Genomic DNA, 27,058 nt, shown 5'->3' on the forward strand with positions numbered 1-27,058 from the left:
ACTTTTAATTTTTAATGTTTATTTATTGAGAGAGAGGGAGACAGTGCGTGAGCAGGGGAGGGGCAGAGAGAGAGGGAGACACAGAACCCGAAGCAGGCTCCGGGCTCCGAGCTGTCGGCACAGAGCCCGACGCGGGGCTCGAACTCACGGACCACAAGATCATGACCTGAGCCGAAGTTGGACGTTCAACCGACTGAGCCACCCAGGCGGCCCCGTGGTGACCTCATTTAACTTCATCACCTCTGTAAAGACCCGGTCTTCCCGTACAGTCGCCTTTGATGCTCTGGGGGTTGGGACTAAACATAGGAATTTGGTGGTGGTAGGAGGAGGGGACACAGCTCAGGCCATAACAGGCACCTACTCTGCTTTTGCAGGCAACTCTCAATCGAACAGAATCATGCTTGGGGCCTCCCACGCTGGTCAAGGGGCCCCTGCTAAGTCCCACTGAGGCGGCCAAGAACTGGGGTCCTTGTCACACGAAGTCCCAGGAGATAAAGCGACCCCTGGCACCGGGAAACACGCGACGAATACGAAGACAAGGGGAAAGCCATGCAAGTTGTTCTCTCAGAAAAGTCCACTTCCATGGCACTTTGGCTTTAAAGGTCACCCCAGAATCAGAGGCGATGGCGGACGGGGGCGCTGGAGGAAGGGGTGGGGCACAGCCCTGCAGAGACGTGCAGGCGGCAGGGGCAGGCAGGAGCCCTCGGGCACAGTGTCACGGCCAGCCCCTCCGGGCCCCAAAGCAACGGTGACACCAGGGGGCATCTGTGCTGAGACTCCAAAGCCGGGGAGTGTGGCCTCTTGCTTCTGACCCGCGGTGGAGAAGAACCGGGGACGGGACGCAGGAAGCGATGCCCAGATGACCCAGAGGGCAGTGTGGGCTGGGCCCCTGGCAGTGCCGGTGGATGAGTGTCTTCTAAGCACGTTTGTTCTCTCCCCTCCGCTACCTTCCCCCATCCCTCCCCCCGGGGGAGAAACTCAAACTGGTAAAATAGCTACTTTTCTTGAGGGGCTGACTCATGTGTTAAGGAAGTATACAACCAGCGTTTTATTTGCTTTGGAAACAGCCCTTCCCTTCGAGAGTCTTTGTCCGTATTAGTGACACAAAATTCACGACGACTTACACACGCCAGGCTGTAGAATGGTTCACTCTGCTTATGTGAGCCTCGTGGTGATGAAAAACTCTCAAAAAAAAAAAAAAACAAAAAACAAAAAAAAACAAAAAAACCCCCCAAAACTCTCAAAACTACAGCTGCCCGGCTCTCCTGCCTCCTCCCACCTTCTGCTGCTTGAGCTGCATGAAATCGGGGTACCCTCGCTTTGCAGGCGATCCCGCTCGCCGGTCTCGGGGGGGCTCAACCCAGCCCCTCTCTAGGGAACAGGGTGCTCTTACTGAAACTGCTCCCGATAGCCTGCCGCCAGGAGGCATTTCCCACCCACTAGCCCAGGTAGGTGGAGAGGGTTCAAAGGCACCAAAGTTCGTCTCCAAATGGCCCTTTTGGCCACCAGGGTCCACCTGGGAAGGAGATTTGCATTTCCTACTCTTTCCTTCCCAAACCAGGGCAGAGGGATGCCAAAGGGTGAGTGGGTTCTCAGGATCGCCCACACCGACAGGCAACAAAACTCCAATGTCCCGTAAGGGAACCACGGCGCGGGGGGTGGGGGTGGGGGAGGCATTGAATTTTAAAGTAGAGGAGTCAGGAATCGGACCTCTGAAAAAACATTGACTCCAGGATTTCCTACGGAGGCCATCACTCTCGGTAAAGATAAAGCGTATAGTTTTAAAGAACATTTTTCTAACGGGGCACATACTCCTTCAACCCCACTGACAAGCTTCACGACACCACCAAGCGGAGAGCCAACCCTCCTTTCCCGGAACAAGTGCGAGGAGAACACAGAACCGCCCCGCCCCCAACACAGGCGCCGGAGTCGCTGGCGCCATCTGCCGGCCGCTTTGAAACCCGCACCGGAGAGCCCAAGACCGCCCGGCGTGTGACTTCCGTCCCTGTAGGGCCCCAGGGGGAAAGGGAAGCGTCCCACAGATGTCATCCCACCTGGAAGTTCCAGCGGGGGCAGCAAGAGTCTGAGCACGTGCCGTGGGCCGGCCGGCCCCGGAAACACTTCGCGGGCCTTCACTCCGAATCCTCAGCGCCGGTCTTCCGCGAGCGCTGCTTTTTTTTTTTTTTTTTTTAACGTTTATTTATTTTTGAGACAGAGAGAGACAGAGCATGGACGGGGGAGGGGCAGAGAGAGAGGGAGACACAGAATCGGAAACAGGCTCCAGGCTCCGAGCCATCAGCCCAGAGCCCGACAGCGGGGCTCGAACTCACGGACCGCGAGATCGTGACCTGGCTGAAGTCGGACGCTTAACCGACTGCGCCACCCAGGCGCCCCGAAAATAAATATATTTTAACACGGCTCCGCTACACAAACGCCAGTAGCAACGACTCCAGTCACTTCACAACCTGCGCATGGATGTTTCATTTGGAAAATGCTGGCTCACACGTTCCCTAATGTGTTTGGCTCGTTTCTCACAGAACCCCCTCCTTTCAAAGGAAAACCAAACTCCGGGGGCCGCTGGGTGGCTCAGTCGGTTCAGCGTCCGACTTCGGCTCGGGTCACGATCTCCCGGTCCGTGGGTTCGAGCCCCGCGTCGGGCTCTGTGCTGACAGCTCGGAGCCTGGAGCCTGCTTCCGATTCTGTGTCTCCCTCTCTGTCTGCCCCTCCCCTGTTCATGCTCTCTCTCTGTCTCAAAAATAAATAAACGTTAAAAAAAAATTAAAAAAAAAATAAAATAAATGTTTAAACAAAATCAAATTTGGGTTGAATGAAAAAAAAAAAAAATGGTTTCCCAGGTCACTCCAAAAATGGCAGAGTTCCTACCAAACAGCCTAGGACATACGGAATAACGTCCCCTTGAGAGAATTTTCCAGAGCTGTACCTCGTCCGTTGAAGATGGCTTTGCGCGGTACGTCTTACCTTCTGTCGTATTAGTTCATGGCTCGTTTTTACTGCTTTGTTTTCACTGTGTTAATTTTTATGGTTACCTCGGGCAAAAGAGAATCGCTTTCCACAGACTTCCTTTCTTTCTTGCAATTGATGGCGGTGGCTAATTTTTTTGCAAGGCAACCATGTTTTTCAAGAGCGGATCCACTGAAAGAAGCGAGCAACAGTGCAAGCGGTGACCAGAGCGGTGTGCGCCTGGGACACCGCGTGACGACCGACCCCTTCCCACACGACCAGGCACTCGAGCAGCTTCTCGCTTGGCAGAACCCCCCTGCTCCAGAAGAGCAGCCGCGACGCGAGGTCGTAAGCAGGGGGTTCACCTCGACCTACCGGATCCCACCCACGGCATCCGTTCGTCCAGGCGCATGGCGGACGAAGCCACCCCGAACACGGGCTGGGCAGGCAGGGGTCAGGAGACCCCCTTGGCCGCAGAGGGCTCTGAGGAGGCTCCCGGACGCGGGACACAAAGCAGGCCACGTTTTGCAGGCCCCTCCCGGCGTCTGTGCCCCCGCAGGACGCGGCGTCAGACCAACCGCTGCAGGAGCAGGGAGGGGTGTGGCCACCCTGTGCCTGCAGGACCCCACCTCGGACCCCCGGCCCCTCTCGTGCAAGGTCTCGCCGCCAGGCCGCGTCCGCGGCTCCCGCCAAGCGCGGGGTCACGCGCAGAGAGGAGAAAAGGCCCAGCGAGAGCAGGGGGGAACATTCGTGAAAGCAACGTGCCACCTTCGGAATCTACGTGGCAGGCCCGCGCTCCCGGGGAAGCCCTCACCTCCGTTTGGGACTTTGTGACGATCCAATGCCGGAAAACGTTAGGTGAGCGAGACGACGGGTCCTACTCTCTCCTCGCTCAACGAAGCCGGGACCTCTGGCTCGAGCCGCGTGCGCGCAGCGGCCTGACACTGGTTGGAAGAGTCACGATCACACGCGTGGCTTTCTGGACTAGAAGATGCCAGCAAATCTCTTCCGCGTACCTACCGCATGCAACGCGCAGCTCGGGCGCCTGCAGCGATGACGTCTAAGGTGCGGAGTTTCTCAAATACTCCGTGTGCCTTTTAGGAACCGTGAAAGCAAGCATCTTAAGTCCAGTGATTCAACAACTATTTCCTGGTGCATCGGCGAACCCCAAGCAGGCTTTAAGGCTCTAGGTTCTGGGCCCCGCCCCGGCTGCCAGGGCTCACATGTCTGTGGGCCCCAGGGAGCCCCCCTCACTCCTGGTTCCGCCACCCCACAGTAATTTCGGTAAATGGACCTTGGTAACAATGTCTTAAGTTGGCCAGTGACTAAAACTACCTAGCCCCTTGGTCACGTGACAAGGCCCAGTCTTGGAAAAGAACGCTCTACGAAGCTCACCACTCGGGCCGTTTCGAGGTCCTTTTCAAGCATCGCCAGTCACGGACATACAGAGAATGAAGAAACTCCGGGTAAACGAACACTGATAAATCTTGCCCACCTGCCGTGAGGGTCAGCCACCGAGATAACCAAGCTGGACTCGGCAGAGCGGGCTACTTGCTGTCTCCCCCCGCAGGCACAGATCATAAAGCCCCACGGCTGATTCGTGCAGCAGGGACAGAAGGGAGGTGGAAACGATTAACTTGAAGATTCAGACTTTTTCCCCCGTGCACCTGCCTTTCTCCCTCAAAAAACGCATCTTTCAATGCAGAGAGAGCTGAAGAGTTAAAGGGCCTGAATTTGCTTGGGATCTGACTACCAAAGAATTCAAACCATTGAGTGCAGGCGATCTCTTTCAGTAGAAAACTTTATTTTCATTGCTTTTTACGAGTAGGCAAACAAGTCTTACAATATTATGAAAGCCAGATTTCCGAACTCAGCAAGCCAGTTTACATCCCAGTCCCAGACAGTAAAGCATAAGATGCATTTGGGATCGCAGGGTAGGAACACAACAGTGGACTCAAAGGTCAAATGTCGAAGTTCAATTTCATTTCAGATACTTACCAACCAAGAATTTTCAAATACGAGAAATAAATAGAATAAAATAAAAATAAAAAAGCCACGCCTGAAAAGAAAACAGTTACCGGGCGTGAGTTCAGAGCATGTCTCATGCAGGGGGCTCGCTCCTAACTTGAGGGCCACACAAACATCACCCGCTTGGGTCTGCACACGGAACAGGCCCCGTCCCAGCCACCAGGACGTCCGCCCGCAGAGCAAACGACACCGGGGACGTGGAAGACGGGACGAAAGAAGCCGGTGCTTGGAGAAGCAGCGGCCGGCCCCCCCGCGCACGGCTCAGGATTCCCGCCCTCCTCAGCAAGACTGCTGCTCCCCCAACGGCGTCTCACATCACAAATCAAAACCCAAGATCATGCTGGGCAGGACAACCATGTGAGAGCTTAGGGGGCAGGCCAGGGGAGAGAGAGACAAAGGGAGCTTAGGAGGCAATCTTCAAAATATTTTATTACAAAATACAGTACAGCGTCCGTAGAATGTTCCCCAATGTTCTCTAATACAGACGTGGCTGAACGAAGCGCTGAAAGATGCCTGGCAGTCGCCCACAGGAATCTGACTTCTCTAATGACTTCAGTCCCCTCAGGGCCACAGCACAGACCTGTGACAGGCGGTCGCCGTGGCCGGCTGGGCTCCCGACTGCCGAACAATGATCGTTTTCTCCAGGGGTTGAAATCCACATCCATGGCTGACAACCTACCAAAAACTGGGACCCAAATTCGTACAAAGACGAGGCAGAGTGAGAGAGAACGACTCCCGACGGCCCAGAGGTCCCTGGCCGCTACTTCTTATTCCTGGGTTTTAGTTCTTCGGCTGCGTTGCGCAGGAAGATGTAATTTTTCTTTTGGGGATTATAAAATTCATGTCCCTAAAGGGAAAAAAACACAACGAGCTTATTATGAAAAAGCAAAAGTTAGCATTTCGTGGGCACTCGGCACACACCAAGTCCTGTGCTTCGTGCATCAAACAGAATCTCTCTGGGGGAACAAAACAGGTTTCTGGCGAGAAAGAAAAGGCAAACAAACGTTAAGCAGAAACCGGTTTCGGAGGAAAGGTTAAGGGCGTGGAGGAAGTCCGTCTTTGGTGTCCCCCTCGGACGGACCATCTTTTATGTATTTTTGGCACCGAGACTCTTCAGCCCACCCCCACTTCAAGGCCCGGAGGGCCGCCCACGGGAGGAGCTGAGCCTCCCAGGAGGACGGGGGAGGACTGGCCTGGACTTGAGGCCTTGAAGCAGAGCGGACGTCTGCTCTGAGGCTTCCCGGGCACGAGGGCAGGGTCTGGGACAAGCCTCCCCACGCAGACCCATAGAGAAGCGGAGGCACGCACGGCCGTCAGTGCGTCTGCTCGTGCCCGTGCTGAGGTGGAAGGAGATCGGTATGACTCTGGGGGAGCCAGAAAAATCTGGACCAGGCTGGACTCTGAAGGGCTGGGAAGGGCAGACAGGGGGGCTTTAAACATTATCCCACAGGGAAAAGGAACAGCAGCCACCAAAGTCATAAGTGGCATTAAGAGTGATACGGGGGGGCTCCCGGGTGGCTCGGTCGGTTAAGCGTCGGACTCTTGGTTTTGGCTCAGGTCGTGATCTCACGGTTCGTGAGTTCGAGCCCCACATCGGGCTCTGTACTGACAGCGCGGAGCCTGCCTGGGATTCTGTCTCCCTCTCTCTCTGCCCCTCCCCTGCTTGCTTGCTCTCTCTCAAAAATAAACCAAAAACAAAAAAAAAGAGAGAGAGACACATGACAGACCTGTTTCAGGGAGATGATGGGGGCGGGGCAAGGCAGAAAGGCAGCACTCCAGGGACCAGAAGCGTGGGAACAGGGAGGGGGGAAGGGACACTGACTGCCCTCTGCCTCCCCCGTGACGACAGGTTTTTGCTCATCCCCGGGCAGATGTGCCGAGGTGGCTCTAGAAGCTTTGCTCAGTGGTGACCATACGTTCTCATCGTAACACGCAAGGTGCAGCTCTTCTGGAAAGGTACACTCGGGCAGCAAGCTGAGAGTACTAATCGTAAGTGATCACGGTCGCATCCCGGAGACAACGATCCTTGGACCAGAACAGGGTGAAATTCCCAAAGCAACTCCTTCCAAACGAGAACGAGGATTTAAGCAGCGGGCGCTACGAGCTGGCGCAACCTGTCCGGACAAACTCATCCTGAGCGGCTTTCACGGCGATGAACTTTCTCACTTCCTTCCACTACCAATGTTTCCAAGCCTGCGACACACGGAGCCCCGTGGAGAAATCGAGGCCTCAGGCCACCACCTGGCTCCAACACCAAATCAGCCAGAACCAGAAGTGCACACTTTGCAAAACTGAGCGTGTGGCTCCACGGGTGGAGGGACAGACACGCGGGGCACAGTCGTGCCACGGGCTGCTACACAGTGAAAAGGATGGACCAGGGATACGCTCCACGCTGTGCGTGAATTCCACAATCATCACACTGAGTGAAAGATGCCGGGCAAAAAAAAGCGTGTGGTGTAGGACTCCTTTTTTTTTTTTTAACTGTTTATTTACTTTCGAGATGGAGACTGTGTGAGTGGGGGAGGGGCAGACAGGAAGACAGGAGGGGCAGACAGGCTCCCAGCTGTCAGCACAGAGCCCGACGTGGGACTCGAACCCACAGACCATGAGATCCTGACCTGAGCTGAAGTCGGAGGCTTAACCGACTGAGCCACACAGGGGCCCCTGTAGGACTCCTTTTACATAAAGCTCTAGAAACTGCAAACTCATCTATAAAGACAGAAAGCAGATCACCGGTTGTGTGTGGGGAGAACGATTCCAGCAATGCACACGGAAACTTCTGGGGGTGATAAAAGCACTCTCTCGACTGGGGTGAAGTCTTCACGGGCACGTATACGGATGCTGAAACTGATCACTCCGCACAACGACGACTGCATTGCAGGGACACGTCAGTACAGCTGCCTGACGAAAACCAAAGCGGCTGCACGGCCCGCATCAGCAAACGCTCAGCCACAGGGGGCACATCTGTAGAGGCCGGGGCAGGCATCGAAAACAACGTGCTGAAGGGCGCCTGGGTGACTCAGTCGGTTAAGTGTCCGACTCTTGATTTCAGCTCAGGTCACGATCTCATGGTTTGTGGGATCCAGCCCTGCGTCGGGCTCCGTGCTGACAGTGCAGTGCCTGCTCGGGATTCTCTCTCCCCCTCTTTCTCTGCCCCTACCCTGCTCGCGCTCTCCCCCTCTCAAAATAAATTAAGCTTAAAAAAAAAAAATTAAAAATTACAAGAAAAAATAACAACGTGCTGAACAGGCAGGGCGGCCACAGGCAGAGCGGCCAGAGACAGTGACTTCCGGCTCTTCTGAGAAAAAGAGACAATCAAAGCTGAGACCAAGACCTATGCCCCAAGAGAGCGGATGGTGACTGACACAGAGGTTGGACACGGGAGAGGCAGCAAGCCTGGAGGATAAAGGATGTGTGGGTGGGAGTCAGCAGGACTCTTCTCCCAAAGTGAAGGTACCCTAGGGCACCAGGTACACACATCCTGTCGGGACCATGATACCGGAAGAGCTCAGGAATCAAGTCAGAAACCGAAGGGTCACTGGTTTACGGTGGAGAACCCCGAGCAGAACCAGTCAGGCTGAGAGCTGACCAGGAGGGGCAGCATCCCGGAGGCGGCCAAAACAACAGAAGCTAGCAGGCGTTAACCTCTTCCGACAGGTCTATCGGTCAAGGGAAACTCGGCTCCTCCTCGAACTCCGGCACGGCCCCAGGCTGGAGGACAAAGGAGCTGGCGGGGAGGGAGAGAAGGCGCTGGGAGGAGAAGAGAATGGAGTGGCTTGAGGGAGTCCTGCGCCTGTCTGCGGTGGCAGGAGGGCAGAAGGAGACGGGCCAGAAGACAGACACGTGTGCCGATGGGAGGGAAGACACGGTGGAAAGGCTGCTGGGGGAGGGGACGAGAGAGACAAGGGTCGAACAATCCAGGAGAACCAGCCGCTGAGAAGCAAGCACGTGGGCTGGCCGAGAGACAGCAGACATCAGCCAGTGGCCCGGAACTCAAGCACCCGAGTCAGGTCCCTCCGCCGCTACGCCGGGGCGCCTCAAAAATGCAGCCACGATCCGGTCAGCCCCTCAACCCTCTCCCCAGATAATACACAAAAAAGCCACGCCTCCAGCCAAAGCTCGGTGACCTGGCCCTGCGGCCCCTGCCCCCTGCATGACCACTTCCTCTCTGGCCACCGCCCCAGCCATCGCTGAAGGACGTGCGGCTTCCAGCTCCCCCTGCTTCTGGGCTCACGGTGACCAGAACCTGCCCAGGGGCAGGGTCCCAGGGAAAGGCTCTACAGGTATGACTTCACGGGGTCTGCACACCTGGCGAGGAAGGCCTGCCATTTCCCGTGGAGGTGACGTGACGGTGACCTGCCAAGGTCACCAGCGAGTCCAGAGAAGAGTCACAGCTCGAGCCCGGGCCTTCTGCCTCCAGCCTGGCGTTGTCACCCGAGAGAGCCCAGGGCAGGACTGGGAATCCTCACCTTTGACCAGTCGTAGCTGGAAGCGTAGGCAAATATGTTCCCATTGTGATTGAAGCAGCAGGCCGATATGGGCTGATCTAACTGTTCCGAAGTTTTTAGTTTCGTTCTGGCATCTTTGTCCCAAAAGCTGAACCTGCCATCGGATCCCACAGTGGCAAGGGTGCCGTGAACAGGATGGAATGCGATCCCGTTTACCTGAAGGGATTGACACGCACAGTGAGAAGCGGACGACAGAGGAGAAAGCACGTCTCTACCAGGACGTGCTTCCTGCTGCACGTACGAAACAAAACATACAGACTGTCACTTTGTGAGAGCCGGCTGCCCGCTGATCACAGAAGAAACTAGCCATGCTTCCAGAATCAACTGCCAGCCCAGAATTGAGTCACGCCTCTTGTTAGGAACACAAGTCAGCAAAAATCAACAAGTATGCGGCTACTGACACTGCGGAGAGGACCCCACAGGAATGCCTTTCTCTTTCTCAGCAAACAGCAATTTCTGAGTTTTAGCTAAGCGAATCAACTGCCTACCAGCACCCGAAAGGAGGTGGATGGCTCCAAGAGCCCGAAGCGAGAGCCCGAAGCAGCAGGCGGAGAGCAAAGACAGTGTGTCATAAAAACAGAAACCCGGGCCCTACAGCGTAAGTCATCTATCTCTGCCTGTGACCCCTAATGACTCAGCCACCCACCTCCAAGTCTAGTTTCTAGACAGGTTCTCAAGGTTAAAGTTTCTAAAAACATACCGCGTAGATGTCCTGAGGAGCTGAGGTATTGGTTCCGTTCGAGCGGTGACATTTGAAGGTGAAGTTGTCTTTGGCACTGAAAAGCAAAGGCCCAACTGAGTTTTCCTTTCTGAAAGAGTCTCCAGTGAAAATCCACAAGCGAATTGAGCCCACTTACGGATTTGGGGGGTTGATGTAGTGAATAGCAACCCTCCCCTCGATACTTCCCAGAGCGAAACCAGTCGGCTTGTTCTGTTTATCTTTGAAAATAGCCACGCATCGATGCTACCGTTTGGAGACAGAAAAAGAGAACGTTATCACAACGTAAAAGACAAGATTTCGTAACTAAGTGAAAATAAATAATCTTCACCCCGTTTTTGGGTTTCAGAACAACCAGAACATATTATGTAACCAACTGAAGACAAATAATTTTCACCCTGTTTTGGGGTTTCAGAAGAACCAGAAACATATTATACAAATATGACACAGAAGTGACTGCTCGCCCTCCAGTAAACATCACTGTCCACTTTTTGGGAAACCACTTGTACTCGGCCACGTGACTTTGCGGATAAACCGCAGACGGCGTGCTTCCGTCCGGTGCCGCTCGGCCTCTGGCGCCACAAAGGCCTGTCACTCCCGCAGTTCGTGTGACCCTCGGAGCCCCACCACATCCTTCCCCGGTGCCGCCCCATCGTGGGGCGGGGGGCGCACTCGCGTCTCTGACCCACGGCTCACCACCAGGTGGGCTCCCTGCGGCAACTCACCCAATGCTTCTGAATCCGCTTCCCCAGGCAGAAGAGGGAAACGGCGTCTGCCCGGCAACCACAGGGGAAACCAGGGCCGAGTGGGCCAGTGGATGTGACCAGCACTTTCTAACTGTGACCACACTATGCAGAAGCAACACACCGCACCCCATCTAACGCTGGGTCTGGGGACCCAAAGGAGGGTCTCCGGGACTCTACAGAAGACCCCACAGAAGAGCCTGGGACCAGCCCCTGTGGCAGAGGACCAGGGCCTGGGTCTTCAGTGCCTCCTTCTATCCTTTCACCTACCTTGACAGAAGAGCATGCCGGCGAGTGGGGGTGGCGGGGAGGAGGAGGGGAGACAGAGAGAGAGAGAGAGAGAAAGAGGGAGAGAGAATCCCAAGCAGGCTCCGTGCTGTCAGCACAGAGTCTGACGCGGGGTTCTATCTCACCAACTGTGAGATCATGACCTGCACCGAAATCAAGAGTCGGACGCTTAACCGCCTGAGCCGATCAGGCATCCCGTCACTTCCTCCTTCTAGATGTGACAACCTGGCCTACCCCCGAGAACCACCCACCCTCCCCAAACTGGACATTTCATCTTCCTAGAGGGGCTCGGGAGGCATGAGGGCAGCATCAGAGCCTGGGACGAAGCCACAGAAGAATGATGGTAAAGAGCAGTCTCTGTTATTGTAACATTTATTAGAGCGCACAAATTTCCTAAGTAAACAGAAAAGCACAGGCTAGTTCTGTTTCTGTACCATTTGCCTTTTTTTGAACAGAAAGTCCATTACTTCTTCGAGTAGAAAAAAAACTAATGTAAAGAGACAAAATCTGTAAGTTCTTAGAGGTCAGCAGGAACCATGGCTCGTCAAGCTGTGCCTCCCATGCTCAGCACAGAGCCCAGGAACTGCACACCTCTAGGGGGCACCATCTACAAGAACACAACCACACAGCAGCCCTATGCAAAGGCTGATGGCATGCCTCAACAAATGAAAGGCCAGGGTGCCTAGAAGCAGGAAGTGAAGTCAGATCAGACTAGGTTTTGTCAGGGAATCTGGGATTTATCCAAAGGGAAATGAGAAGTCACTGCTGGCTTTTCGGCAGAGGTGTGGCAAAGTCAGACGTGCCACTAGAAGAAAGAGCCCCCCCAACCCACGCGTGGAGAGCAGATCAAAGGAGGGCACAGACAGAACCTCTTACAGTCATTTGAGGAGATTTGGATTAGATGTGGTGGGAGGGAAGGAACAAAATGAACAGATTCTAAAACACCTGCAGAAGTGAACCTGGGGATCAGGGGGACAGGCGGAAAGGAGGGGGAGCAGATCAAGGATGCCTTTCCGATTCGCAGCATTGACAACAGCAGGTGGGTCTCATGAGAGGCAGAGCACCTGGGGAGGAACATGCTGGGGGTGGGGGGTGGGGGGCGGGAGCAGGTTAAGATCGTTGTTTTGCTCAGCAAACATCTACAGAAGCCTTCTACCCACCAGACCGGGCTGCAGCTGGGAACGAAGCAGCAACAAAGAGAAATGTCTGCTCTTACTGAGTTTACTTTCTAGTGGGCAGCACAAAACGAAACACACGAAACACATCACGCGTTTATCTCTAAGGTATATACACACACGCACACACGCAGTTTGGGGGAAAAGGGCCAGGGAGAAGCCTGAGGAGGGGCAACACCCAAATGAAGATCTGCAGAAAGTCGTCCCGGGTTTGGTGACGGATACTGTTGGGCGGAGACGTCGGGAGACACGTCAAGGAGCTGTCAGACTGGGGGTGTCCTGCAGGCATCCCGGAGGCGAGGTCTGTGGGGGATCTGAGTCCCCAGCCCACAAGGTTTACCAACATGACAGCAGGGACGGGAGAGGAGGTCCTGCTTCAGGAGAGGAGGCAGCGCGGCCAAGGGCAGACACCCGGGGCACCCGACACGCAGCAAGCAGCAGTGAGGAAGACGAAGCAGCAACCGCGAGGCAGGTGGTAAGAGGCGGGCGTCGCGGAGAACAGGGACGGGGCGTTTGAGAACATGTAGGGACAGTGGCGAATGCTGCTGGGCTGACAGAAGAGGACGGCTGGTCAGCGTCCACCGGAATCGCTGACGAGGAAGCCCTCGGTGGCCAGCCAAAAGCTGTTTCAGAGGAGTCACGGAGGCAGAAGTCTCAAGGGAGTCGGGTGAGAAGTGAGTGGGAGGTAAGGAAACCAAGAAAGCGCAGGTGAGATGCTTAACTGCGGAGGAAAAAGGGGTCCGGGTGGGACCAAAGGATGTGGGCCAAGAGTGTTTTCTCGGGTGAGGAAGACTAGGGCGCATGTCAGGGCCGGTTGTGACATCAGGAGGGGGTGGGAGTCCAGACAACCCCCGCCCCCGGAGGCGATGGGGACCAGCAGCACGAGGCTCCACAGACCCCCCCCCCCCCACACACACGATGGGCCTTCCCCAGGGGCACACGTCCCCTGACTGGCGGGAGAAAGCGGGGGCAAGGTGCAGGCGCAGGCAGACTTCTAGGTTCAGCGAGAGAAAGAGAAGCTCCCCACCGCCGGTCTGTATGCTCTCTGAGCAGGAGCCGGAGGGATGTGCGGAGACAAAGGAGGGAGAGCCTAGCAGTTTCAAGTGAAGAAAATCTAAGAGTCTGTGGCAGGTGAGCGGACGAGAAAAACCCGGTGACTGGGCGGGATGAAGGCACAGCGGAGGCTGGGAGCTATGCCCACGACGGAACCAGCCCGCGGGGGTATGCGATCTGATTCCGCAGCATCCAGCTGTCCGGGGCACGTCTGGAGAGGACAGAGAAGTCTGGCTTGTCCAGGGACGGACAGTAGTTACTCACTAAGTGCTTGCTTATACCCTTAACTTCACCCCCTTTGAAACTACTTGCCGGGGCGCCCGCGTGGCCCAGTTGCTTAGGCATCCGACTCTTCATCTCGGCTCGGGTCACGAGCTCATGATCTGGGAGTCCAGGCCCTGCATCGGGGTCTGTGTTGACAGCTCCTGCTTGGGATTCTCTCTCTCCCTCTCTCTGCCCCTCCCCTGCTCACGCTCACTTTCTGCCCAAAGAAATAAACTTTAAGACCTTTAAACAAACAAACTTTAAAAAAAAAGAAAATGCTTACACGTGTCTGGAAGCACAACCGTATCCCAATCGTGCGCAGTGAAGTGCGTGTGACACAGGCTCTAAGTATGTGCGTCCTGGTCACGCGACTCACCTGATGTTTCAGCGGGGATTCTATCCTCCTGAATTCGGAGGGCTGATTCTCTAGCTGGTAGACGATCAGTCCCCTCTCTGCAGTCGCCACCACGGCCATAGGGTAGATCTAGGGAATGGAGGGAGGCAGGGGCGTGCTTCAAATGAAGGACTGTGGTTTTTTTACACAAAACGATTAGATCGAAATTCTTTTAGAGTCACAAAAATAAGCCTGAATTTTTTTTAATCTAAAACAGACCACCGGTATCAACATGTTTCATGAAAACCTGCAGAAACCGTATCTGCAAGGAGAACGTCCGTTTTTAAAAGGCTCGTTTTTTAAAACCATGAAATACGACCACTTGAAAAGTACCCTGAGGAAGAGAGAAGAAATCAGTCACCTACACCATCCCTCCAGATGACAGCTGTTGTCACTATCACAGCGTGTTACTGTGGCGTTTCTCGGGGCATTACGCGCACACAGGCACGTCCGTATGTTCCTACGTGACGTGGATCCTGCACTCGAGGTGTGTGTTCCGAGAACGCTACTGGTGACTGTGCAATTTTCCCTCAAACAAACACAGCACCGGGTCCGTTTAAGCTCCCTGGTCCTGTTGGCCCGTTAGGTCACATCCAAGGTTTCGGTACGTTACACAAAACAAAACGCATCTGCGTCATTTTTCTCACAATAAATTCCTAAAGGTGCGATTACTGGTGGTTCGCACAAAACTTTTAAGACTTATCACCAGATGGACGGAGAGAGTTCTTCGGTTTCTCTCCCGCTCACAGTCCCCAAAGGGCCCGTGCGACGCCACAAAGCTGTTGCCGGTTTTTCTACAGCAACCAAAAAGCGTTACAGCCCTGATGGCACGTGGCTTCCTGCGTACGTTCAAAACACAAGTGGCAAAAAAAACCCCGGCAGCAGGATTCAGTAATTTTGGAACAAATCCAGCACAAAAATCTCCTGATTCAAGACGACGGGAGATCTGAACTACATCCTCTGGGAACTTATTATTAAAATTCGAGAGATTTTTACATTATCCTCTAATTGCAAGACGTCATCGAATTTTGTATTTCTCTTAAAAGGATACATATTGAGTCAGAAATTCCTCACCACATCGGCGCAGTAACATCTTTCAGGGAGTTGCAAAACCATCATGGGATTTGATGATCGTGTGTCCCAAAACTAGAAGGAAAAAAAAACAACCAAAAAGCCAGTAACTGACCATTCAGAGCTTTAGTCCAAACAGCATGAGAAGGAAATGTCCATCCTGGTCAGGCCATGCAGTCCCCTCAATGGCATGATCATACCTTCAAAGTCTTATCCCAGCTGCCAGTCATCACACAGCTGTAGTTTGGAGCTTTGATCCAATGGATGGTCTTAACAGGAGCGTCGTGCTTTCGAAACAAAATCAGAACAGATCAAGATAAATGTAACCATGTGCCGAACGGCCGCAGTTCTGGAAACCCAGAGAAGGAATGAACTTAAATATCAAGGTCGTAGCAAACAAACACCAAAGGATATCCAAGCCTTTCCCCATGACCATGACATCCAATTTACCCCAAGAACATGTATCTACTTACCATTCTGACAAACGTCAGTTTTATTTCCCCCTAATTAGCGAGCACGTGAGGGTAAAAGTAAAACCCTTCCTAGGGAGGCATTTTCAGAAGTGACGAGTAGGGACTCCACCACTTTTGTTTATACTAAGGTGACACGAATCAAGAAATCAAGGAGACGCTTCTGACACAGTCACACAGCCCCGTGATCTCGGAGTATGTGATGCCTTTCTGAAAATGTTTCCATGTCAAGGGGCCCTTCTCCAACAGGTCAGACCCTCTGGTTCTTGGCTCTCTTGCCTCCGTTACTCCTGCCTCAGCAGTCCTTCCACAAGGGCGTGCCTGCTGTCCCCGAGCAGGCTAACAGCTCCACGGGCGTGTGGCAAGTGTCTTTCTTACTCTGCCGCGTCTCTACCCCTGGGTAGAAAGTGCCTGGGATACGGCAGGCATTCAATAAATACTTGTCGAACGAACGAGTATCCAAATACAGTTGGGAAAAGGCAAGCCGCACACGGGTGTTGGAATGTCAGATACGTGAATGTTGAGGCCCACGGGCACCAGCCTTTTGCAGACGCTGTTTATTACCTGTGCAATCTGTATTGCTTGATTACTGTTGAGGTCCCACATTTTGGCAGTTTTATCACATGATGCTGTAAATACTTTGCTCCCATCCTAAAAGAAAGTGGAGAAAATTTGTCATTGAAAAAAAATAAAATTTCTATCTGTATATTAAGTTGATCATATTGAGGCAGGTTTCGTTTTGCAATTTTTAAAAACATTTTTAAATGTTTATTTTTGAGAGAGAGAGGGAAAGAGAAAGAGCACAAGTGGGGAGGGGCAGAGAGAGAGAGGGAGACACAGAATCCAAAGCAGGCTCCAGGCGCTAAGCGATCAGCACAGAGCCCGACGTGGGGCTCGAACTCAAGGACCATGAGATCATGACCTGAGTCGAAGTCGGAGGCTTAACCGACTGAGCCACCCGGTGCCCCTGCAATTTTTATTTTTCTAATTATCTGGGGGCTGGTATATTATAAACTACACTGTCATACCCAAAACGTGTTTTAGCTTCATTTCTTTATTACTGATTTATTTTTCTAAGAAATACCACATAAACAGGATGAAAACAATTCAAATAGCACTTGAAGTTCTACAGGGAAAATGAGGTCTCCCACCCCTGACCCGGCTCCTTCCTTATGGGCCACTCACTACCCTCTGGGAGTAGTTTTTGCATATCCTCCGTCTGTGTGTATTACCAAGGGACGTTTATACATTTTTTTCTTGCTTTGATTAATTTTAAGCTGTTTTTTTTTTTTTTTTAATGAATTTCAAGCCCTCACAAAAGTTGCAGGAATAAAACCATGAACATCCGTAAACCCTTCACCTAGAATCACCAAGGGTAAACATTTACGGTATCTGTGTAGACACACGTATATATCCGTAATCATTACACATTTGTTCGCCTATGTATCCAATAACATTCTGAAGTGCACACCATAAGACTACACTAATTCTTATTCTTTAAATTTCTTTAATGTTTACTTATTTATGAGAGAGCAAGAGTGAGCACATGTGGGGGGGCACAGACAGAGAAGGAGACACAGAATCCAAAGTGGGTTCCAAGCTCTGAGTTGTCAGCACAGAGCCCGACACGGGGTTCGAAGTCACGAACCGTGAGATCCTGACCTGAGCCGAAGTTGGTACGTTTAACTGACTGAGCCACCCAGGTGCCCTTACGCTAATTTGCAAACATCACTGGTCCTATGTAAACTATAGAACAGCTTAAAAAATTAGCAATCACGGTGTGGTGATTTTAAACATATTCAAATACAGGGATGCCTGGGTGGCTTAGTCGGTTAAGTGTCTGACTTCGGCTCAGGTCAGGATCTCACGGTTCGTGACTTCGAACCCGGTGTTGGGCTGTGTGCTGACAGCTCAGAGCCTGGAACCCACTTCAGATTCTGTGTCTCCCTCTCTCTCTACCTTTCCCCAACTCACACTCTGTGCCTCTCTCTCTCAAAAATAAACAAATGTTTAAAAAAATTCAAATACAGAACTCATAAATTAGGTCAAATACGAAGAAGCACAAGATAAGTTTTAAAAAGAAAGGTACTAAATGGAAACTTCTAGACCAGCGGTTGGCAAATTTTTTTCTTTAAAAAACAATTTTTTTTATGTTTTTATTTTACTTTTGAGAGAGAGAGAGAGAGAGAGACACACAGTGAGAGCGGGAGAGGGGCGGAGAGCGAGGGAAACACAGAATCTGAACGGGCTCCGGGCTCTGTCAGCACAGAGCCCGACGTGGGGCTTGAACTCACAGACTGCAAGATCATGACCTGAGCTGAAGTCGGACGCCCAACTGACTGAGCCACCCAGGCGCCCCACAAATTTCTCTCTTAAAGGGCCATTTATTTAGTGAATTTTCGTCTTTATAGGTCTCCGTTGCAACTCCTGAAGTGTTACACTTGAAGGCAGCCATACACACTATGTACATGAGGGAGTGTGGCTGTGTTCCAATAAACTTTATTCCCAAAAATAGGCAACGGGCCACAGTCTGCTGACCAGTGACCCAGATTATGTCATTTCTGGTTCCAAAGCTCAAAGGTTTACTGCCATTCTTCCCCAGCAAAAGTTTCTTCCCACAGAAAGTCACCAGTTCTGCAACTGAAGGACAAGATGCAACCTGCCTGTGTGTCAGTGACGTCGGAAGGCTCACTCTGTGAACCCTCAGAAAGACACCGACGCGTGCGATGGCCACCCCCAGAGCGAGCGACGCGCCGGCCTCTCCATCGCACCGGCAACGCCCATCCTACCAGCCGTGACCAGCACCACGCGGCAGCGGGCACACGAGAGCCCGGTGGGCGCCGACCTCGAGGCTAATCGACCCGAAGGCACTAGTGTCCCCCGGCCCTGTGTTCTCCACCCAGCTGCTCGCCACGGAGCGAAAATGTCCTCGGAGGGCGAAGAATCATCTTCGCCAAGTTTGGTTTTTATGCCTCCACGGTCACCCTGGCTCTTTCGTGCTTCCGTGCCGTTACGTACGCGGCTTCCTCTCCCGGACGCTCTTCCCACGCTGGCCCATTTCCCTTCCTGTAGGCCTATGAGGCAGGCGGTCAAGCGCATGGGCTCTGGAGCCAGGAAGGTCTGGGTCTGGGCCCAGACTCCGCCACTCACTACGTTCCCTCAGGCAAGCCCGTCGTCTAACACCGTGCCCGTCGCTTTACGTACGTGTAGTCTAGCTGTCACAAGTTCTGCCACCTGGAATTCTTACTTGTTTCTACAGGTCTGTCCTAAGAGACCAGAAATTCCATGAATACGGTATTTGCCTACCTGGCCTACTTTGTTTTCCACTCTATCCCCCCCATGGCTTTAGCTGACTAGAGGAGCCTGATAGTTATCTGCTGAATTAAATATGACCCGTCGTAATTATTATCACCTTCATTTTACAAACGAGGAAACAGATGGAGAGATCAGGTAACCTGCCAAACTGAAAACACTGAAGAGTAGAGCCCAAATTTGAACCTAGGCCTGGACTGGGTGACACAATGCTCAAAAAACTAGAGGCCTGCGTGCAGTTCGTTTCTCTAACTCTTGTCTCTTCAGTGGAGCCTTCACGGCCCCCTCCCCAAAATTTACAGTTGCTTTCTGTGTTCCCCACTACCCAGCACCAGCACACCTTCTCAGAACTCAGAACCCTTCGTTACGGTGCTCAATCCCTCCAGCAGATGACGCACGACTCGGGAGAAAGGAAATAAGCTGTTCTCGTTTTTATATATCCCGAAGCCACTCAATACATCCTCTACCAGTTCATTTTACTTCTTACCTAGTTTGTAAGAAACTTTACATTCTGATCCATCACCAAATCAGAAAAAAAGACCCGCAAAATAAATCAAGTATTTTAAATTTACTCAAGTTATTACTTTTCCACGTGCAAATTAAAAATAAGTTGTGGGGCCCCTGGGTGGCTCAGTGGGTTTAGTGTCAGACTCTTGATTTCAGTTCAGGTCACGATCTCACAGTTCATGAGTTCGAGCCCCACGTCAGGCTCTGTGCAGACACCGCACAGCCTGCCTGAGTTTTCGGGGTTTTTTTTTTGGAGAGAAAGAGAGAGCATGCGCGTGAGCAGGGGAGGGGCAGAGAGGGGACAGAGGATCCCAAGGGGGCTCTGAGCTGACAGGCCAACAGCAGAGAGACCAATGCGAGGCGTGAACTCATGGGGCTCAAACTCATGAAACCGTTAGATCATGACCTGAGCCGGACACTCAACCGACTGAGCCACTCAGGCGCCACGCCCCCCTTCCCTGGGATTCTGTTTTTCTCTGCCCCTCCCCTGCACGTGTGCTCACTCTCTCTCTTTCTCTCTCTCAAAACAAACTTAAAAAACAATAAGTTGTATCTGTAAAAAATGCATCTTTTCAAATTGTTTTCACAGATCTATTATCAGTCTCATACTAACCCAATCAGAGATGTCAAGAAAACACCTTCAGATGACAAAAATGCTCAGAGAAGACCATCACAGTTAATGATGAGAACAGGAGCAAGTCTGGCTCCTGAACCATCCCGAAATATTGATGAGTAGCAGACTCCTTTCTTAGTTAGAAACTAAGTAAGATCACGTCACTTAAAAATGACCACATAAAACAGGAGTAACTGGCAATTTCTCATAAAACATATACTCACCATACGACCCAGTAATCCATTATCTACCCAGGAGAAATGAAAACTTTTGTTCGTGGCAATTCCAGGACCCAAGTGTTTACAGCAGCCTGATTCCTGACCAAAATGGGCAACAACCCAAACATCCTTCTCCTGGTGGCTGGGTGAGCAAACGATGACCCGGCCACGCAGTGGGCCAAACCACTGGCACGACCACCTGCACGGGGCTCAAAGGCACCACGCGGACTGAAGGGGCACCGCGGGGCGGGGCTGTCTGCGCGACCCGGCACGGGGAGAGCCACGGGCACCAAAACCACACCAGTGGTTTCCAGGGGCTGGGATCGGAGGAGGACGTACCACATAAGGGCGGGGGGGGGGGGGGGGTTCTGGGGGCTGATGTTCTGTTTTTCGACCACAAGTCTCTGCAGTCTCAAAAACTGACAGAATTACACGCTAAAAAGGTTCCGTTTCATCGTCTGCAAATCATACCTAATGAATCTGACCGAACAAATGACACAGAAGGCCTGGGAGGGGCCGGAAGGCCTAGCCTCCCCAGCATGGGGGTACATCTGTCTGCCCGTCAGTCAGGCCCCTGTTTGCTTGCCTCCGCTGAGCTCAGCCAACCGGGCCACAGCGGTGGCGGGAGAGAAAGGCTGAGCTGTCAGTGCCCCAGCCCCTCCTCTACCCAGGGGACCGGCCTCTCCGCAGCTGCGGCCCGCCACACCCACCTTCCCTTCTCTGCTGGGCCTTGTGAAAGATGTCTCCATTTAGACTCTCCCCAATCCACAGCAGAAGCTCAGAGCCACATTAACTTGGACATATTTGTTTATATGACTGATGTTCAAGATTTGGAAGGAAAAACAGAATTCTAAAACCCTAAAAAAGACTTCAAATGTCTGTTAATAGAAAGATATTATTTTTTTTCTCTAGCATTTATTTTCTGAGATACTAAATTTCCAATTTTAAAACAACATAAATTTATGGCATAAGGGTAAAAAAAGGTTTCCAGAAATTATTTAACCCTTTGCCCAAGGTACCGTGTCAATAAAATGATGAAGTTGTGCTTTTTTGTTTTTTTAATTTTTTAAAATGTTTATTTACCTCTGAAAGAGATAGACACAGTGCGAACAGGGGAGGGGCAGAGAGAAAGGGAGACACAGAATCGGAAGCAGGCTCCGGGCTCCGAGCTGTCAGCACAGAGCCCAAAGCGGGGCTCGAACTCACAGACTGCAAGATCATGAACCGAGCTGAAGTCAGACACTCAACCGACTGAGCCACCCAGGCACCCCTAAAATAATGAAGTTTTTATGCAAGAAAAGCTTTCAGATTAACTAAAGCTAACATTAACGGACCACTTTAGGAACATCAACACATTCAGAAACTCAGAATTTCCGACAATGTGTACAGATACACGCTATGTGTGGTTTGGGTTATATAAAAGTTGAAACACAAACTCTGGATTACACATGATTTTACGCTGCAGAAAACACGAAAACTTGAATGAGACTCACATCACTCCAGCAGACATCTAACACCGGCCCCGTATGCATCTGCTGGGCTTTTGGGATCGTCTGTCCGCTATCTTGAACTTCCCAGCAGCGAACCTGAAGCGATACGACAAATGAGCACAAACAGCAAGCCATGGCACGCTGCACGCAGCTAACACCTGATAAGGAATGGGGGCAACTTACACATACGGAAACGTCTCCTGTCAACCTCATTGACTTTAACAACAAAGCAATTGAGGGGCGCCTGGGTAGCTTCCTCGGTTAAGCATCTGACTGTCTATTTTGGCTCAGGTCACGATTTCATGGTTCGCAGGATCAAGCCCGGAGTCGGGCTCTGTGCTGACAGTGCAGAGCCTGCTTGGGATTCTCTCGCTCTGCCCCGCCCCAGCTTGTGCTCTGTCTCTCAAAATAAACATTAAAAAAAAAAAAAAAAAAAAAAAGTTTGTTGTGCTTTGTCTTTCTATGCACACATTGTCTTCAAGAAACTAGATTACAGGGGCGCCTGGGTGGCTCAGTCGGTTAAGCGTCCAACTTCAGCTCAGGTCACTATCTTGCGGTCCATGAGTTTGAGCCCCGCGTAGGGCTCTGGGCTGACCGCTCAGAGCCTGGAGCCTGTTTCGGATTCTTGTCTCCCTCTCTCTCTCTGCCCCTCCCCCGTTCATGCTCTGTCTCTGTCTCAAAAATAAAAATAAAACGTTAAAAAAATATACATAAAAAAAAAAAACAAAAAAAAACTAGATTACAGAGTACCTTCACTCTCGTCAGCACTTTTCTCCCTTGCATCATTAGTTGCCATTACACGTTCTTCTGACGTTTTTTAGTGACTCATTTGAAGTCTTTCCAGAGACTACATGTAGAAACCAAACCTGCTCAGCCATGGCTACCTTCCTCCCCTTGCTGTTCTCCTCTCTTCATCCCCCTGCCGCCCCACTGCCTCCCTGCTGCCGAAAAATCTTTTCCAAAACTTTTAAAATGGCAACCCAGCATACAAACATACCACAGAATACCATTATGAGTGGACTAGCACGGAGACTTCTTAAAATGAGGCGGTATCGGGTAGCGGCCAGGAGCCTAGACCCTGGGCCACATTGCGCGGGTCGGCAGCCCCGCCTCGCCCCTCCCTTACGTGTGGGCCCTGGGCCAGTTGTTCTCCTGAGCTCACGAGCTGCTTCATAAGACGGGGAGGACAGTGAAGAGACCGCTGGAGAGTCTGCAAGAGACAGCCTGGGGACGTTCCTCATGCCCCACAGGGGAAGCACTAAGATGCAACGTACAAACTTAAGGACTTCTCACAGGTATGGCCGATTACCTTTCAGGAGCCCCGTAGCAATCTACGTACTCAGCAGAGGTACATGTACGGTTTCGGCTTATCTTTGCCGGGACCAAGCGTTACGCTTTTCTGCTTTTAATTTTCGGTAACGTGACGCAGTCTATCACCTAAGTCTGAACTCGTCTGCTCAGGAGTGTGGTTGGATGGCTCCAGTCCACACCAAGGGGCCACCTGCACTCCTTCTGTGAAGTGCCTCTTCACATCCTTTGCTTATGTTTCTACCAGAGTTTTTCTCTTTCTGTGTACTGCGATTTTTTTGCCTTTCTTCTTGTACACCACAGGCTAAGTGTAACACCTACGCACGATCTGTGCTTTACCCGAAGTTAAACAAGCTTAACGTACGCCTTAAGAACATTTCAGGATAAGAAAAGAAATTTACGTATACTACCACGGGTAACAGTCATTCTCAACGACACTACATCTGATCTGGGAATCCACGTCAAGTTACTGAACTAAGGTAGGAAATTTTTTTAAGGTCGTATGTATGTACGTACGTATGTATATGTACGTACGTAATCTCCACACCCAACGCAGGGCTGGAGCTCACAACCCTGAGATCAGGAGACATGTGCTCCACTGACTGAGTCGGCCAGGCCCCCCCAGAGGAGGAAGTTTTGAGTGATGCCTATGATCGTGCTTTCTTAACAAAAATCAGGGTAACAGATGATGTCAGTGCACTCAGAAGGGTCACACCCTCTAACCGATTTCTTTCTTCATTCGCTTCATTCACTTGGGAAAGAATGGAGCCAAAAGGAAAGCTAACCCTGTCCATACAAAGAGAGAGGACTTCTAGAACATGCACGTAAGGAGCACTTACATCATTAGCCCACGATCCTGCAATAAGAAAGTTCCCGGGCAAGGTTGGTGGGCTAAAAGATAGACAACCAATGCTATCATCAGGAGAGGATGTTACTTCAATATCCTGGGGGGAAAAAGCCAGTGTTACAAAGTATGCATCATTAATTTCATTCAAAATTGTTTTCTTTCTCACTAAGCACTCAGGGTAGACTTTCCTTGTGTTCAAGAACTAAATGAACTGGACCTCTCTTACTTGGATCCCAAAGGGGAAGCCAGGGGAAGGACCAGCAAAGATGGGAGGGACCAGACCCAGCACTCTCTATGGAATGCCCATCATGATATCTTCCAAGCGATGGCCCACTGGTTCACTGTGGCCTCAAAGAGCTAGATCAAAGTCATCGCCTGTCCCCACCCCACAGGAAATTCTAACTCAACAGTCGTGGGCTGGGCCCTGGGAACCCACAGTTTTAACAAGCACCGCGGTGACTTAAGAGATGGGGGAAGTTAGGGTGCCCGGGACACTTGTGCAGTGGACACAGCTGCCGTGCTCCCAAGTTGGAGAAAGTGGGCTAGACAGAGTTCCAGAGCTTTCGCCCCAAAGGAGGCTCCCACACCACTTCAGTGTCTCTCACTCGGGGAGGCCCTGGCGCGTGATTTCCTCCAAGTGCTGTGAAGCTTTCCGCGGTACCTTCATGGGGTTGTGGTTATCTGTGCTTGTGCTGCCAAACATGCTGGTCCCACTGGTTCCGAAACCCGAGGTTGTTCCGAACAGACTCATTTTGGCCCTGAAAAGTAACGGAAAACGTTAAGGACGGGTCCTTCCTTCAGGAATCAAGATCACTGAGAGCTAACTTAAAGCTAATTCAGCCACAGAAGAAAAAGAAGACTCTAAATGAGTTGCTCTCTTCTCAAGACATCTAAACGTGATAAGCAGGTACTTTTTAAAGATGAACTTTCTACTTTAGGACTGTTTTTGACTTACAGGGAATTGTCAAGACAGAGTTCCCACACACCGCACAGCCAGCTTCCCCGTTTCCCTCGCACGTTTGCCACCGTTAGTAAACCAATACACTACGGCCGAGTGCTTTTCAGTCACCAGCCAGAAAATAAGTTCACCCCTGTCTCACGTAGTTTGAGACGCTGCCCTTGGCACCAGGAACACAACAGTAAACCAGCGAAAGGCCCCATTCTTCAGGTCACCACTCAGTGGGAGTTTCGTCTCTTCTTACTAACTTCTACGCTGCTTTAGGTCAGCATCTCCGAACGAAGTCCCTAAGACAAGCAACCAGTCCCGGCAAAGTTCAGCAACTTCTCCGTACAAGAAGTTTTAAACAGTACTCCATCGGGTCTGCTCGAGTACCCAAAGGCCTGGTATTACATCTTGGACAACACAGAATGGGGAGGCCGCCAGGGATTCTGGAAAGGCATGTGGGCTTCCCGACTTCATGAAGAAAGTGGGCGCCCAGCGACCTGGTCAAAGCAACAGCTATGATCCCGTCGGCACCTGAGAACAACTCTGAGAGAGGACGTTAAACGTGAGCAGTGCCCGGGCAACACCAGCTCAGTGCATGAGAACAAAGGAATCACAAGGCTTCTGCAGTCGGAGTCCAGGAACCAGTGGCTACACGGCTTGGGGCAGGTGGCTTAGCCTCGATTTCCTCAGCCCCGAAAACAGAGCCACGAATACCCACTTCACAGAACCGCGAAAAACAAGGGAGGTCGCGCGCACACACGCACGGCGCCTGAAAATTCTCTGTTCCTTCCGTCTCTGCAGCTCTCAAGTTGGGAGAGAACGCTTCTGCCACGTGGAACCCAGGGAAGGAGCAGGGGTCATGCAAGTATGAACCAGGCCACGGGGACCGCGTGTCATCCAGGACGCTGGGACCCCTCCAGTTCGGAGGACACGCGTCCAACGCAACCGCATCTCCCCGCCTGCGCCACCCGCTGCGCTCCAGCCGGGCTGGCTCTGCTGACGCCCTTCCTGCGCGTGGACACAGCAAGGTCCACCCGGCCTTGGAACATTGCTGCCACCTGTTCCTTCCGCCTGGGGTGACTCGCCCTCCCCCATCCCCCCGACGTCTCAGGCTGAACCTTCAGACCCCCAATTCAAAAGCTGTCTCCCGAGCACTTTTGGGGGGCGATGGAAACGTTCTAAAACTGGACTGTGGTGATGTTGACACAACCGTGGCCAACTTCCCAAACTCATCGGAAAGGTCCGCTTTAAAAGGGTTACAGTAAAGGCTGCTAGACCTGTCTGTTGCCAAAAGGTCACCTCCTCAGAGGCGTCCCCGTTTTCCTCATCTGACATCTCCAACCTCGGACGACATCACCCTGTTTTCTGGACGGCACCTGTCAGGGTCTGATACTGTTTGCAACCAGGCTCTTCCCCGAGAGAAGGTCAGCTCCGGGAGGACAGAGGGCTGTCCGGATTCTTCCCTGGCACACGCCTGACCGTCAGCACAGTGCCTTGGGCCGGGCGGCTGGGACTGAACAGATACTGGCCTGGGGGACGCGTGTCTCCGCGTGTACAGCAAACACTTGGCAGAGAAGGCCGGAAACAAAGAGATCAGTTTCAGACAGTGGTCGGTGCAACGAAGAGAGGTTAAGGCGGGAGAAGACTAATGGGGATGGATGCCCTTCTACACTGGTCGGGGAAGGCTCCTCCGAGGAGGTAGCATGCATCTGATAAGCCAGACCTGTAACCGGGGCGGGCAGAGGCGACAGACGCTGCCATCAACTCCGCGACCCTTCCCAGTGCCTCAGTTTCCCCACAAGAGGGACGAGGGGGTTAGGCCCGAGATGACTCCAAGGCCCCTTCCAGCTCTGGCGTCCCTCCCAGGGGCCGGTAACGAAGCCAGCTAACCGGCCGGCTCGCGCCCCGGCACCTCGCTGCGGGGCTCACTCCGCCGGGGGACCCGGCCTCGGAGGCGCCATGGCCGCGGGGAGCGAGGGAGGCGGCACGGGGCCTACCTGAGTCGCGCCGCGACGGGGGGGGGCAGGTGGCGGGGAGCGGGAGGAACTCGGGGGCCTGCGAGCCCACCCGGGCGAGGAGGAGGCGAAGGCGAGGTGGCGCGAACAGAAAACCCCAAGGCCGAAACACCCTCACGCTGGTGGAGG

General features: G+C 52.5%; 1 protein-coding gene across 2 annotated transcripts; it reads right to left on the reverse strand.

Moving 5' to 3' along the window:
- Nucleotides 1–5,400: 5,400 nt before the first annotated feature.
- On the reverse strand, nucleotides 5,401–27,054 carry RAE1 (ribonucleic acid export 1). 2 transcript variants are annotated; one of them, XM_049650582.1, is made up of 12 exons: nucleotides 26,912–27,054; nucleotides 24,630–24,726; nucleotides 23,961–24,065; nucleotides 21,817–21,909; nucleotides 16,238–16,324; nucleotides 15,404–15,490; nucleotides 15,207–15,278; nucleotides 14,115–14,222; nucleotides 10,355–10,461; nucleotides 10,198–10,273; nucleotides 9,459–9,653; nucleotides 5,401–5,836 (listed from the first exon to the last, which is right to left on the reverse strand). In XM_049650582.1, the coding sequence occupies exons 2-12, from the start codon at nucleotides 24,717–24,719 to the stop codon at nucleotides 5,750–5,752; spliced, it is 1,107 nt and encodes a 368-aa protein (XP_049506539.1). In that variant the 5' UTR covers nucleotides 24,720–24,726; nucleotides 26,912–27,054; the 3' UTR covers nucleotides 5,401–5,749. The 2 variants fall into 2 exon arrangements, with proteins under 2 accessions (XP_049506539.1, XP_049506538.1); XM_049650581.1 differs by lacking the exon at nucleotides 26,912–27,054 and adding an exon at nucleotides 26,638–26,840.
- Between the last annotated feature and the right edge of the window lie 4 nt (nucleotides 27,055–27,058).

The sequence above is a fragment of the Panthera uncia genome (genome assembly GCF_023721935.1).
Source record: "Panthera uncia isolate 11264 chromosome A3 unlocalized genomic scaffold, Puncia_PCG_1.0 HiC_scaffold_11, whole genome shotgun sequence".
Classification (NCBI taxonomy): Eukaryota; Metazoa; Chordata; class Mammalia; order Carnivora; family Felidae; genus Panthera; species Panthera uncia.